This window comes from Anopheles coluzzii, chromosome X (genome assembly GCF_943734685.1).
Source record: "Anopheles coluzzii chromosome X, AcolN3, whole genome shotgun sequence".
Classification (NCBI taxonomy): Eukaryota; Metazoa; Arthropoda; class Insecta; order Diptera; family Culicidae; genus Anopheles; species Anopheles coluzzii.
In genome coordinates this window covers 15,397,211-15,412,831 of record NC_064669.1, presented here as the reverse complement: position 1 = coordinate 15,412,831, position 15,621 = coordinate 15,397,211, and the positions used below count along the sequence as shown (strand labels likewise).

Genomic DNA, 15,621 nt, shown 5'->3' with positions numbered 1-15,621 from the left:
GCATAAATAAACACGCATGTTTGCAATGCACAGTTGGTTGTGTTTGTCTTTTTAAAGGTAAAACTTTGTTTTTATTCAACTATGCCATGTAAGGAGCACACAATTTTGATCTTCCCACTGCAACGTACGATGCGATCACATCCAGATAGGTGGCAAGTACAGAAATCGTTATCGACCAACGCGCCCTCCCGCCAGAACCTATTCGGTCGTCATTAGCTGTGTAGTAGCCTCCGCGTAGGTAGAGGGTGACACACATATATAAACACACTCCCGGGGGATTACTTAGTGTCCCGAGAGAGGGATAGGAAGGTGTTGATGCCGGTGTCGATAAGCCTGTACTGCACCCGAACGGAAGTGTGCGACGTTGGGAAAATTATTCTACTGCTATCTACGCTAGTACGACGAAATTCCAGGAGTACAGAGTTGGTCGACTACAGGGTGAGCATGTGGCCGTTTTTTCTCCGTCCCAGATGAGCGATGAGTAATGATGATGATAATGAATATGAGCTTGATGGTAACGTGCAAATCATCTAGTTCCGTTCCATGTGGCCGTTCGAGTGATGAGAATGAGTGGTGATTGGAACGAGCTGAAAGGTTGGAACGCTAGTGGGAGGGGAGGGAAGAAAATTACTAACGAACTAAACGGTGGCTACCAATGCACCAACAGCGTGTGACATTCGCTAGCCCCAACCTTAATGTACAATTAAGTCGTTTTTTTGTCGTTGTTGTCGCTCAAGTCTGATTAGGTCCCCCCACGGGGTCCACTGGCTTAGCTCGCCGCTACCATGTAATCTTCACCCTCCGGCGGCTCCGCGGCACTCTTGACGCTCTTGCCGTACTTTGGTCGCTTTTTCCGCTCGAGCAGCGTTTCCTTTTTCGCCTTGCTTCGCAGCCGGCCCTTCGAATCCGGTGCCGCATCGAGCGACCGCAGCTCGTCCAGTATGTTATCCGGTTCGCGCTTCACCGCCGGATCGGCCGTGCTGGTTTCAGGTACTGTGGCAGGTGCCACCGACGATGGCGGCGGTATTGCGAGCTTCCCACGCCCGTCCATGCCCATGTACAGGGGCGCATGGTGCGAGTACGCCGGATCGTTCGAGATGTTGATGTCCGCAAAGTCGCGGAAGTTGGAGAACTGTTCCTCCTTCTGGGGCTTCTGCACCAGGTAGGCGAGCTGGGGCCGACCGTGCCCATTGTTGCCGCTGTACCCGAGCCCGTAGTACTCGTCCACGAACCCCTTGCCCGGCACGTCCGTGTCGTAGTAGAAGGTACCACCTGATGGTGAGAGAAAGTGAGCGGGAGAGAGATGAAGGTTAGTCGTGGCACCAACCAGCAGGCTCACCGCGTGTCTCTTACCCTTGATGATGCCGAAATCGCCCGAACCGAGCAGGGGCGATGCGACCACCTCCGGCAGGGGGACGGGGGCGGCCGCCACACCACCACTCCGCAGCTTGTTGAACCGCTGCTCGATCGCCGCCTCCGTCGACTGGTAGTAGGGCCGCGAGTGCCCCAATGGTGGGATGTTGCGGAAGAAGGTGGGATAGATTTTTTGGGCCGCCGGATTGAGGTGCTCCACATCCGCCTGCGGCTGAGATCGGGTGCCGGTGCGGCCGGTTACGGCAGCGGGTTCGCCGCCTAGCTCCAAAACCTGCTTTTCCGGTACGGGCAGGGTCGGCGCGAACGGTGCCTGCTCGTCGCCGGAAACGTCGGCAGGAAAGAGGCTGCCACCGTACAGCGAGAGCGGGGTGAATGACTCTGGAAAAGAAAGGAGCGGACAGGAACGATTAGCAAAGTGCGTCGTCAACCTCGGTTCCGTGGGTTTTACGGCGTGTGGGTTCAGTACTCTCACCGAAGTCCACCTCGAATATTATGTAAGTATGGTGCGTTGTCTTTTCATAACTGATGTTGAATCAAAATTCAAAATTACTGCATCTATTTATTATCAAATGACCCTTTGTGATCAAAACTATTGTAAAACAATAAATGCACAATGAAATTTGCGGTAATTGAAGGACGTTCTATGTATATTTATTTTGGGTTTAGATTATTTGTCAAACATAACACATACTGCCTACATAACAAATATAATATCACATCTAAATCGAACAGAACTTTGACACAATAAAGCTCAGAGCAAAGAATGAAAATTCATCGCACATGTAAAACATTTTAAAGGAAATAAATTAACGAAAAGAGAGAACGTTGCTGTCTGAAATTGTATCTTCAATAATTCCTAATCTGCTTCATTAGCACATTTAAGTCTATTTGACATGGTTTTTCAGGGTTTCTCATACTTGTGGTATACTTTAATGACTCTTACACGAAATGAGCTTTATGTGATGGGAATTTGACTCTATAGCACCCTTTTTGGACAAATCCAATATGAATTGCCAATAAGACTATCCTAAAAGTGTGCCATACAGTCCACTTCTCATTACATAAAGCAGCGGTCGGCAAACTATTGAGGTAGAGGGTCTAATTTATTAAATTATCGAGTGCTGCGAGCCAGGATAATCCAGATTTCTGTTTTACACTTAAACTATTTCACTACAAAATTTTGGAAACATGATAATTGATTTTTTAAAATTATTATTTCATCCAATCAAGGTTCAATGTTTTACCTTTAATTTACAATCCTTCAAATTAATTAAAGATTCTTCAGATTAAAAATCTGCATGGATTCGTTCCATGCAGCAAAAAATATTGGGGATTTAATCTGGGGATGGTAAAAGCCTGAAAAATTACGACTGAAAAAATATCGAGATAAACGTTCACTCAACAACTATTGTAATGCTTTACGAGCCAGTAATACCATGTCAGACAAATTGATAACTGATACCCTTAAAACAAGCTTCTTAAAAATTGTGTAACCTCAAGAAGCAAGAGTGTATAATCGTTGGACTCGTAAAAAAAGCAAACCGTACCAGGTGTTTTTAAAATATGTGTTTCAATTATCAAATCGAGATGAGCATTGTCATGTAGAAGCCACATTACAGTTACATATAGGAATTTTTAACCACGAGTTCGACCATATTGATTAGTCCGTCAATCAATGCTACATTAATTAAAGTTGGAAGAGTTCGACAGTAGGAAATGTCATACTAAAAGATGTTCAGTATTTTTTATACGAATAGGTTCTTCCTATCTTTCAAAACCAGGCATCTATTTTCGCGGGCCGGATAGAATGTTTTGACGGGCCGCATTTGGCCCGTGGGCTGGACTTTGCCGACCGCTGATATAAAGTGTATTTCCCAAAAGAAAGAGTCAAGAAAGCATTTTAGAGGAGAATGAAGTCTAAAGGCTCAAAGTCTCTTTAAAAATCAATAATAAAAAAAAGTATCCCACTAGTATGCGAACCACTGAAAAAACCTGTAAGTTAATTATAAGAATTTGTCATTTGCATAATCGGGTCATTAATGCAGAAGACTGTGGAACGAAAATCTTTAGTTTAACAATTCCTAGACCTCATCATTCTTTCAGGAAAAGAAATATGGATTCATAGCTGGACTACCTAGTAATCACCTTATGAAAAAATAAACAATTAGATGTTTTCAGTCCAAATAATAAACAGCTAACATCATATGATGGACATTCCACACTGTTGTACCAGGGTAACCAATAATACATTATTTTCGTTCATTTTTTTTGAAGATTATAACTGTCAAATTAAACTGACGTGCTAACCTTTGTGGCATTTTGCCTTTTATTCGGTTGAAATACAAATAAAATATTATCTCACCTTTAGTTTCATCAATGCGATTAATTAGCATTGTGTGAACCTGTTGGATGCGACCCATAATAATTGTAGTAGATGTTTGATCTCAAGCTATTGTTATATTTTTATGATATCCTAGAATTTTGACACTAGCAATTACTAACAGATGATACCAATAATAGTGTACGTATGACAAAAATCGCTACTGGCTCTCTGCATGAATAAAAAAAATCCTTCTATAAAGTGCCAACTGAAGAATTGCGACTGAACGAGAAAGCGTCGTTGTGAAGCGAAAAAAAAACTTGATTATTGCTTACAACGAATTCAATTTATATTAATATATCAAAGAAGGTTATAATTTGGACAAAGATAAAAAAATGCCGAAAAAGCTACACGGTGGTTGGGTCTAAATAAGACCAGAACCTCAGCCGATAATGAATTTATAGAAACAAGCGAGCGAGAAGAAGCTACAGCTCCAAATGGATGCCGTCAAGAGTGCAGCAAGCAATGCGTTGCTAGAAAGTTCCAATCGAACGCTTTGAAGGCTCAAACTCTCGAATGGTTGTCGCAACGTACAGTTTGTAGCATACGTAAAGATCGTAATCGCAATCAGATGAAAAGCGAATATGCTCGTATTCAGCACGAAGCAGGCAAATTAGAGAAAATAAGACTCTATATCTACATCAAAGCTTAATTATTCTCTGACAGTTGACACTGAATACGATCTTAACACGAATACATCACATACGATTACATCACTTATGGCCTAAAGGAGAGATAAGGAAAATCTTTCTGATCTAATTTCAATTTATTCTTTTTTCTTTGACATGATTGTCAATTGCTAGCTCCAATATGTGTCAGCCATGTGAATGAAACATTTCACAGATGCACAAAAAATGGTAGTTTTTGAAACGCTTTTTTATATCATGATTGTTACAGCATAGCCCTGATATACTTTTTGGGTCAAATTGTTTAGTGTACAAAAAAAAAAGTTTACACTTGTTGTTTAAGCTCAACATGCTGCTTACATTTGAGTTGTTATGATATCATTCAAATTATGTTGTTGTTTTTGTGTGCAGTGAAAGTTTTTGTGGCATATTGCTCATACGCATGCGTTTTAATTGGAAAAATATTGGGACAAAATTAAAAAAAAAAAAACTCAAGAAAATATCAATAACAATATGATATTAGTTTAGGACCTCGATATGGATTTAACAAATAGTGTTTACAGAGTTATGTACAATTAAGTGAGCCATATTATATGCTTAATAGACCATACAAGACAAACCAATGTGTATGGCATAATAACATTATTGTAATAACATTATTTAAAAAAATAAACCTAAGGAATTTCGCACATAGTTTCTGTCCTACCCTGTAATGAATAGACTTAACGAATCCAACAAGAACGCTTGGAATTTGATACGATTCCTATGGGACTGTCTTGTACATGTGGCAATCTAGAAACCCATAAAGAGATGAGATTCTTTAGGCTTTAATAGCTTTATATGCCTTCAGTGATAACAGAATAACTACACTTTACAGCTTGTTCACTTGACAGAAGCTTATATTGGTTGTCTAGTTATAGATCCAGGCTAAAAAAAAATGGGGAGTTTATGGAGTATTTGTGGGCTAATACGCTAATCACCTTGGATAAACGTTAATATTAGACAAGCAATTCTGAACAGAATGTAGCCTGTCACTGTTCAGAGAGAGAGAGAGAGAGAGAGAGAGAGAGAGAGAGAGAGAGAGAGAGAGAGAGAGAGAGAGAGAGAGAGAGAGAGAGAGAGGCCTAGATGGTGCGAGGTAATTTTTCCCCGCAGTGACAATTTCGAGCGTAGCTCATGCTTCCCAACTTAGAAAGGCAAATAGAAAGGAACTGTGGCGTGCTAATCACTTCCCCTTTAGCCCCAAGCCGTCGCGATACCTGTAGGCGGTGGTTAAAATGGTCAATGATTAAGATAAACCTCTCGGGCGTTGATTCCAAGTGCTGCTTGGAAGGATACGGATGACGTTTCGAGCACGAATCAAACAGTTCATTTTGATAGATTCGCGACTTTTAAGATTTTTTTTTATATTTAGCTGCAAACGCTACGCCCTCCCCTGTTATCTGATCTCCCGTTCATGCGATCCTGACGCGTCCAAAGCGAAAGGCATGGCATGACCTTGATGCATAGACTACTACTACACTAACTCACAGACAACATGTATGCCCCAGGATGGTGTTACCGTTCGGTGACCCTGTCCGATCCCGATTCCGTCACCACCAGCCGGCAGCTCCCAACCATCATTTCCTAGTGGAAATGAGGAAACAATCTCCTCTCAGCGCGCTGGGTGGAAAACACGCTGGAATGGAGCGAGAGCTAACACTAATGTGTTTTGCTGCATCAATTAACGCGGCCAAACGCGCTCGACCGCAGGGCCCTTATGACACAAGCGAGACAAGCGGAGGAGCTACGTTCGATACGTCATGCCGGCGCACCCATGGACGATATTAGTGCGGCATGCGTTAAGTAATTCAGCTTCACGGCTGCTCACAGGTGCCTAATGGAGCGCGCGCACACACACACACCTAATCGCCCAAAGGCAAAGAAGGAAGCACACGGTAGAACACCGCCTGCTGGCGATTGTTGGACACCAACGTTTCCTCAAACCCTTGCATGATCGTTAATCATGCGCGTCGGTTTCAAATCGTAATATTGCCGCTTGTTGGGCAGGCGGGTTTGGTTTTGGTCGAGCGGCGAAGCTTTCGGTGAAGCATTTGCTAGAAGGTTTTAGGGTTGTTGGGTTGAAAACAAAAAATAATACAAACTACCACACACACAAATCAACCTCACCAACCCATGCTAAGAATTGTGCAATGGCATGGGCGAAAGGCATCGACGATGCGGGCCAAAGCTTTTTGCGCAACCGCTTCGCTTAGAATCGATTCGCGGGTAAATGGTAAATCGAAAGAAGAAAACAAAAATGGCCGGCATGGCAAATCGAGCCGTGACTGCGCACGCGTCGAGCAAATAGCACAAGACAAAAAAAAAATAAACAGCAACCAAAACGGTCGGATAAGCTCAAGCGCGCATTAGGGCACGAACTCACGAACGCGCGCAGAACGCTCGCAGCGCAAAGGGGAGGGGTTCAAGCGCGGCAGATGCGGAAGAGCATTGGCACGAGCCAGCCTGCCATTGCGATGGTGCTGATGGGCCGTTAGGCAAAGGTCTTTGTGTGGAGCTGGAAAGCATAATTCTCGCAATAAGCCCTTTCTTGTTGTTCTTGTTGTTGTTGTTGTAATACCTTTTTGGGCAACAGTTTGTTATGAACCGTTTCGCTGATAGAAAGTCCTCCTAAGCGCTTTACGGGTTGCATTAGGATTTACTGGGCGCTCTTTGTGCTGGTGCAGGCTGATCGATAAAGTGAAGCCTTGCCCAATTTTGCACCCACCAAGCCATCCCACCCAAGCACCAAGATCTGGCAGCGTTCTATCGGGTCCGTGATCACCATGCGTTGCTAAATCTCACTAGTGCCACTCTGGTAGTGTTGGGTTTCATTAATCGCTTGTTGAGATTCATTTGTATGAATCTTCAGCGATGAGTAATTCGAATCTCGAATCGAATCTCTGAAGATTCGGGAATCTTTGAGGATTCGTAAATAATTTAAGATTCACGATTCATGATTCAGTGCTGCAAAATGTCATGAGCATAACGAGATTTTCACCAATGAAAACAGTGAACATATACGTGGTAGCTTGATGCTCACTGCCGATACTCAATAAAAGTGCGTGCCAAACGCGACGTGCGAGTGCTTGAGTCCAACGCGATACTCTGACTAACAAGCTGATTTTAATGCCGGCGCAAGCATAATCATGATTTTTTGTGGCTGTGAACAGTGCTGCCAAATGCCACTGTTACAGTCATCAATACTAATGACAGAAACGAAGCTCAAATCAGCTCACGTAAACAACTGAGATGATCAGTGACGAGATTCAAACAGTTGGAGGATCAATCACATGCTTGTTGATATTTTGACTAGCACCCAATTCTTGGTCACTCACATGGTCACAACATTTTTGTCGGCGATAATCACGACATTCTTGGAATATAATTGGCGCGTGGGCTCTAGTAACAAAATGAGCATGCTTTCTCCCTCTATCTGTTTTGATTATCTGTCGGGTCAAACAGAGCGACAAAACATGCTCATTTTGTTTCTTGGAAACACTCGCATGCACCGCATATCTCATCGCGATGATCACCGACTGAAAATGTTGCGCCCAAGTGACTGACCAAGAGTTGGTTGCACACAATGACACCAAGCATGTGATGATCACTGACTGAAAATGTTGCGACCAGGTGACTGACCAAGAGTTGGTTGCACACAATGACATCAAGTCTGTGGAGCATCGCCTAGGATCATCGCCTAGGATCATCACAGTATAGCTCGTGACGCTGACATGATTTTGTTTCAGTAGGAATTTGTCATGACTTTGCCAGTGACATTTTGTAAAACTGATCACAATAAAAAAAAAGTTATGAAAAAAGTCAAAGTGACTGACCAGGCGTTGGCTGCTAAAATGTCACTAAGCATGTATTGGTCACACCAATCGTTTTGAGTATCATCTCTGATTATCACAACTACGTGACGTACGTGACGCTGATATGGATTTTGTTTCAGTCAGATTTTTTTATGACATTGACAGTTAAATTTTGCAGCACTGTTCATGAATCTCGAAGGATTCATCAATCTATAAAGATTCTTTATAGATCCCTGATAAAGATTCCGGTGAAGATTAATAAATCTCGAGGGACTCATGAATCATTAGACAGGTATACTTTTCAAATTATTGAATTTGTGCGATCTTATGGTACAGTGGTTAACTCGCACGACATGCCCGTCGAGGGTTAAAGTCACGCATGGGACCGTCTCCTCGTAGCAAAACAGACTACCCCGTTGCGTGGTACCAAGAAGTCTTGAATGTCGGTATAGGCTGGCATGATCACGTAGGTTGTTACTCGAAGAAGAATTTAAAGCTGTATGAATGTTTCAAGATTCGTGAATCTTTACAATCGAGATTCAGATTCATTGAAACTTTTCAAGGATTCATTCAGATTCATGAATCTGAATCAGATTTACCCAACACTACACGCTGTATGCCGATTGGGATCGACTTCTTCGGGCTTGGGGCAGGGGGAGGGGATTGACCGCAGTGCTTGCAAAACTTTCCGATCCCGCTAAGGAAGGGAGAGAAGGAAGGGGGCAGGGGAAGAAGAAAGAGATCTTTTCGTTGCTGTAGTCGTCCAGCACCCGCTCAAGGTTAGTGCCTTCGGCAAACGGTTTCTGCTGCGCTGTGATCGATCGATGCCGCTGACTTCCGCCATACGCACGCACCTTCAACACCACCGTGGGGGAGTTCAGACCTGCCCTATCCACCGTCTGTGGCCCGGCTGTCAGGCGGCGGCTGCGTAAGGGTAAAGAGTAAGGCTACAAAACGGTAAAGCGGTGTCGGCCCAGATCGACGAAAAGCGAAAGTACACGGTGCGAGCGTGGTAAGGTTCTGGCGGAGCGTTTTAGAACAGCGTCGCTCGAAAACCTGGGCTTGGAAACCTGTTTCAGACCATGGAGAGGTTTTATTTTTTTGGGAGCGGTTGGACCGCGTGTGCCACGAGTTCAACATTCACCGTTTCCGGCACAAAAGCTACCTACAATGTGTACACGCGTACACTGTGCAAGTAGCGAGGCTTAATTTCTAACCGCATTTCAGCCTCCAACTTCTCAACGCGAAGCAACTTAGCTTAATGTCAAAGTCGTTGCCATAAATAATTGTAGCAAAAGACCTCCAACCTTAGCTAGGCTAGGGGAGAGTAAGAAAAGAGAAAAAATAACATACACACCGCTTTCGAGATGCAAAAATCCAGCATACTGCTGCCTTAACAACTTGTGCCGCACTGTTTCTGTGCCATTAATCTAGACGAGCAAGCCGAGAACGTGGCAGAAGCCGAGATGCAGATGATGTACGGTGTGCGGAAATGTGCCGTGATCATTTACTTCCCGCGAAACGGAAACCGAATGCATTATGCCACGGACGCTGCACGCAGCGAGGCAGGGGAGAGCCATGTGCACACATGCGACACATCAGCGGGCCAAGGGTAAATGGTACAAATATTAGCCAGCCATAATTGTAGGCTCGTTGCGGGCACAAAGACCGGCCCGCAGCCTGTGTGCTGTGTGTGTGTTCGTTTGGCGGGAAGGGGGTGTACGCGTGCAATGGACCGCCAGTACCACCGATGCAACCCAATTTGGCAGCATGCAGCACAATTGAGCGAACGGCGCAGCATATGACCGTTTGTTTGTACACACACACACATCTACAAGCACATATTTGCAGCAGGAGTAAGGTTGAGAAAATTGGTCCCCTCGGAAAAAACTGGTATGTTGGCCGAGAGGTGCCAGTGTGGAGGCGGGTGGTTTACAGAGCAATTGTAGCTGCTACCCCCCAGTCTGTGTGTGTATGTGAGAGTCTATTGGTACTGGCGAGGTGCCTCCAAGTTGGTTGGGTTTGCTGGGTTCGAAGTACAGAAAACATAAGACAGAAGCTGCAATGGAGGGGAGGGCGCTGTCATGAACCGTGGGTGAGAACAGAAACTCCACACCGACGCTGGGCAGGCTGGGCGAATGCGTGTGTATGTGTGGTTTGTGGTAAAATAGGAGTAATATGAGACAACGCTACAGCGCTACAACAAAGCTGCCCGTACGAAGGTCTAGCTCGCCATTTTCGCTCGTTATTGGGACGTGGTTTTTTTGCGGAGAGTACACCATACACCAATGTCGGCTACACTCCCACACACTTACCCCCAGTTAGAAAAGAAAAAAAGGTGCGCATTGTGTCGTCGCTGTACCATCAATCCTTAGTTACTAAAATTCATCAGTAATTAAGTCGATTTTCAGGCTTATTCTGATGTCTTGACGTCGAGTTGAATAATGTGAAGAAACTCAGTTCCACTTTGCTACTAAACTATCCCGCTTCTAATTGCGGTTTCGAGGTTTTCGTGGAAATATGTCTAGCAAGAGTTTTATCCATAACGACTACGTGTACTATCGATTCCAGAGTCGATTCAAGCCATTTGTTCTCGACATCAAAACCTTAGCGAGAAATGGATCGAAGTTTCGGATGTTTTCGCGGTTTTCAATGTGCTAAAATCAATTTAAGAAAATAATTTAACACCGGTGAATTAAAAAATAACGCCGGTAAATCCAAATTTGAAGGACCAATCGATAATTTAATGACATTAGACAAAAAAAAAAATATTTCCGATGATTACCCATAAGAAAATTCCCTATTCTTTGGGTGAGATCTGAATTTTGTAAGCGTATTTTAAAGTCACCTTCGGGAGTTGGTCTGGCTATTTGTAGCCAACTGTTTTTGTCGGCTGCCCGTCTCGATTGATTTTTCATACCAGACTTACAACAAGCATATTTGAAAGAACTTTATTTCAGTGCTACTTAAGAGTAACCGTCAGTCTGAAAGACAGTTTTTATTAACTTGGAATGTCTTAAAAATCTGGTTTTAACCTGAATAACATACTAGATCTGATATTATCACAGAATACCATAAAATCATCAATTCTTTCATCAATTCTTCAAAACGAATGGTTTCTAGAAATTGAAGGATATGATGTGCTGCTATCTTTTTACCGATATGTTCTATTTTAAGCATGTGATTCCCAAATTTGTATTTACAAAATGCTATCTAGCTTCAGCGAATTTGAAAACATGAACCTAAAAGAAAAATTCAATAAACGATTGGAGTCTAAAATTGGAAGCTGATACATAAGGTACATCGTTTTGGAGCCCAAGTAAACAGTGTTATGGTGCTTTTGAACATTGTTCTAGTACACATAATCATTTGACGGCACACTGAAATTCTAATGCCTTTCTGAACATTGTTCAATCGTAACTAAACATTTGCTTTCCTCAATATTGACTTACGTTTATATTACCCAGGGTCGTTTCTTTGATGTTAATTTTGTTAAAATTAAATTGTCTGGCTTCGTTTTAATTGATTTTGTACTAATTTAATAGTCAATTATAAATTTTAAAGGTATTGGGATAAATTATTGGTAAATATTTTCAAAGTATTTTTGTAAATGAAGGCACAATCAAAAATCTAAACTCCATACAGCAAACGGATCAACTTATGGAGTTTTCTTTTTTGGATTACGATTGAACGAAGTTCAGAGAGGTATTAGTATTTCAGCTGAACGTCAAATGTTTACTTACAGTTAATGTTCAAAAGCAGTTAGTCATTGTTTATTTTGGCTCGAAAACGGTGAAAGATGTAATAATTTTCCAAAAACAAGCACAGTTCTCATACGTTTGTAGACATTCCCAATCTGTAAATTATTTACTTGAGAGACCATAAATACAGGAGAACTTAATGACTGTTTAGGCTAAAAGTATTCAAAATTTTCAGTTCACGACTCGTTTCGATACACAGAAACATGGACGCCAATGAGTCAAAAGATAGAATTTTGATTGAAATGGTCAAACTAATAATCCATTTATTTTAGCCTTTACTACGCCATAGTGGACCTCATTTTAGGCTCCCGAGGGCTGATTCCGGGCATTGTACGAAAAGAAAAGAATTTAATTTGAAGTCTGAATTCTTTCATAAATCCTGAGTTCTTCAAATGTCCTGATTGAGAAAACCAACGGAAACATTGTAGAGTTTGCAACTTTAATAAAGCTCTTGCTCACTTAAAGGGCACTCTATAGTGCTGAGCGAGTTGCCAGAGTTGATTGTGTGGAAGACGAACCCAGAAAGAAGATTACGAAAGTACAATGCTGTCTGAAGATGCTCATATTAGGTGGTTGAGGAAGTTTTTCTTTTAGATGTAGCCACTCGATGCTCTTCAGAGCTGAAACTCGTCTTTCTGGCACCGAGTCGTCTCGGTAAGGCGACGCTGATGGCGACCAGTGCACCGTCCAGTAACTTCAATATGTTTATTGAGCGTATGCTGGTGTGCTGTGTAATGCTAATGAGGCTGATGTGCAAGTGCATACCACGCGATATCTCTATTGCAAGATCTTTCCATCGGGCCACCAAACCCGTACACCCGGAGATGCGTTGTCGCCATAACTGACCGGTTTGGAAGCTTTTCCGCTTTGTGCACGGCCGTATTTCCGGCAAGTGAAAGAGAGAAAGAGAGAAAACAAAACGATGCCTTTCGTCACGAGTGACTGGACGCGTCCAGTTGGTGTCCCCATCGAGCGGGGACGGCGCTTGGATTACCCGTCCACGAGGGGTGTCCAACGCTTCATAGGATGGCTATGGCGGCGACTCTTTACACGCCTCGTCTAACGTAACATAATAGTTTACGCCCCGGGGCAGTCGGACGCGTCCAGTGCGCAGAGAAAATGCGGTCCAGCCTCCTGGCCAGCCGTGGCCAACGCAACAGTTCGCCTATTACGGCAAGTGTTTTGGACGCGCGTTTTCCCAAAATCGCACGTCTTGATGCCCCGAAGATGGTTACGATACAGCATGGCACCCCCTCCCGCACAGGTGATGGACGGTGATGATCGAAAGCGAGCGAAGTAACAGCTCCGAACCAACGGTGGGCAAGCAACGGCGGCAATAGAAATGCCGACGCGGTGATAGTTGAGCGCCGCGATGCTGGGGAGCGCCGAATGGGCACGCAAGGTGTGCCATCGGCCATGGACCGTACGGGAGTGTAGGAGAAATGCCCGGTTGGAGAAAAACAGAGAGGTAGAGAGGGAAAAAACGGCATGCCTATTATGAAACAGTAATCCACCACCCCACCCCACTGGTGTTGTTGTTGTTTTTTTGTTGTTGTTGCTAGTGTGTTTGTGTTTGCGCAGCGCAACACAGTGGAGAGTTCCGCGTCGGAAGTTTCGGTTTTCGGCGCAACCTCCCCCGAAGTGTTTCTCAGCGTAAAACGCCAAAATTGCTATTCTTCTGCCTGGTGTGCGGACACCTTCCTACTCTGCCCGCCCTGTCTGGCCCTTCGGCTGGTTGCATTTGCTTGCTTGCGCAGAGCTTCCCGAAGCACGGAAGGGACTGGATAGAGCGTAATGAATGGTTTTGGCGTGGCGTTGCACAGGGGGTTTTTTTTGCAGCTTCCCATCCCCGGAGGTGAACTTACGTACACTCGTTTGATGGTCCACCAACAAACAATCTTCCCTTCCCCTGTGCTTCAGCCCTTCCCCACATTTAGACTTCAATGCGTTCGAGGTGATTGCGTTGGAAGTGTGTTTGTGTGTGGAGAAAGTAATGCCCAGGAACCAGTCCATCTGGATCTCGTCTCCGGGAGGGTCCTCGGCAGGGTGCTCGAGGGCCTTTCTCCCTACCCTCCGAGAGCTATCCTCCTGTAATGCTTCCCCGGCCGGACTTACCATCGCTAGACGCTGATTGATGGTGGCTGATTGTGGATTTGGACGACCTGCTGTCACCGGTTGCGCGGGAAGCAATGCCAGCGACCAGCAGAACGCACCAGGTAAACCGGTAGTAACACATCTCGCACTCTCGCTTTCAGTTGTAGTAGCGGCTCGGTCGTTAAGCCGGTTGCATAACCGGCCACTTGCTGGCACTGCGCGCACTGTCCGAGCGGTTCACGCTTTCGCGCGGCGTCTTTGTGGTGTGCCGTGGTTTGCCCCAATTTTAGCTGCGCCCGTTTCACACATACACACCCGGACGATAAGGATATCTTCCTCATACACACACACGAACACACACGCACTCTCTACGGTAACACTCTAACGGGCACGGACGCGGGTTTGAAGCTCAGAACCATCACACCATCGGGCAGCAGGCTGACTAGACGGGTGCGCAAACGATGCTGACAATGCGGCCGAAACTTTGCTCCAGTTTTTTTTTTCTACAGCCCTGCACGCGTTCTCAAACGGCACCACCGCAACACTGTGCGCGGGGGACACACACTGGTGAGCCGCCTGCCTGTCCGGGGACCCGTTTCGGCCGTTCGGGGGGTTTTTTTTTTTGAGTGTGTGAGCCCAACGCTCGCGCGTGCGCTCGTACTATCGATGTTACCGTGCCGACGGGCTTTGCCAATCTGAGCGCGCGCGCGCTGTTTACTTTTCCCTCGGCTCGCTCGGTGAGAAAAACCACTTTTCACTTTCTTCAGGCCCGCGGGCTCGGTTGGGTCGGCGGGTGTCCGCTTCGCCCCTTCACTCTCGCACACTAGCTCGCAATGCTGCTGCTTTGTTTTCGACCAAGATGTGGAGAGGGGATGGAGGAGTGGGGAGGGGCACCTTGGTAGGGGAAGCCGTGCGCGCACGAAGTTTCGGCCGTGTCGGCATCCGTAGGCACCCTTCTGGGCTGGCTGGGCGCACTCGTGTGTTGGTGTGTTGGTGTGGGCCTCTTTTTTTGCCCTGCTGAATGCACACAGGTGGTAGCACTGGGAAGGGGGGCGCGAGAGAGGCTGAACGATAGCACACCTCGTTTTTGTTGTTGTTGTTGCTGTTGCCGTTGTGCTGCGAGTACAAGACACGTTGGGGTGACACTATGGGCGCTCCCAGGAACCACACCGCAGCGTTTAATGTCCGGCTGGGAGTGTTTGGAGCCGGTGGGATATTGACATACACTAGCTCAAAGCGGGCGGGAATTAGAATGAGGCTAGAACTAGTGGGTCTAGGGGTAGGGTCCGTGCGCAGAAGGCGGTAGGAGATCGTACATGCCGCGCGGCGGATCTCATCCATCATCTAGCTCGTGCCGTGCTACGGTGGGACCATGTCGCTGCACTGCAGCACGTCGCACACCGTCTCGTAGGAGCTAGGCTGTTGGTCTTGGTCTTAAAGACCCAAACGGCTTCTCTCATACAACCAGCACCAAGCAGCGCAATTACTGCAATATGGGCAGCTGCTGAAACCGGGGAAAACAATAAACCGTC

General features: G+C 45.3%; 1 protein-coding gene across 2 annotated transcripts; it reads right to left on the bottom strand.

Moving 5' to 3' along the window:
• Positions 1–37: 37 nt before the first annotated feature.
• LOC120955825 (uncharacterized) lies at positions 38–15,265 on the bottom strand. Of its 2 annotated transcripts, XR_005751810.2 has the most exons (4): positions 14,111–15,265; positions 1,354–1,752; positions 692–1,272; positions 38–603 (listed from the first exon to the last, which is right to left on the bottom strand). XR_005751810.2 is itself a non-coding variant. In XM_040377014.2 (3 exons), exons 1-3 carry the CDS (start codon positions 14,229–14,231, stop codon positions 770–772), a joined length of 1,023 nt encoding a protein of 340 aa, XP_040232948.1. In that variant the 5' UTR covers positions 14,232–15,264; the 3' UTR covers positions 38–769. The 2 variants fall into 2 exon arrangements, 1 of the variants encoding a protein (XP_040232948.1); XM_040377014.2 differs by having other exon boundaries at positions 38–1,272; positions 14,111–15,264.
• Positions 15,266–15,621: the final 356 nt, after the last annotated feature.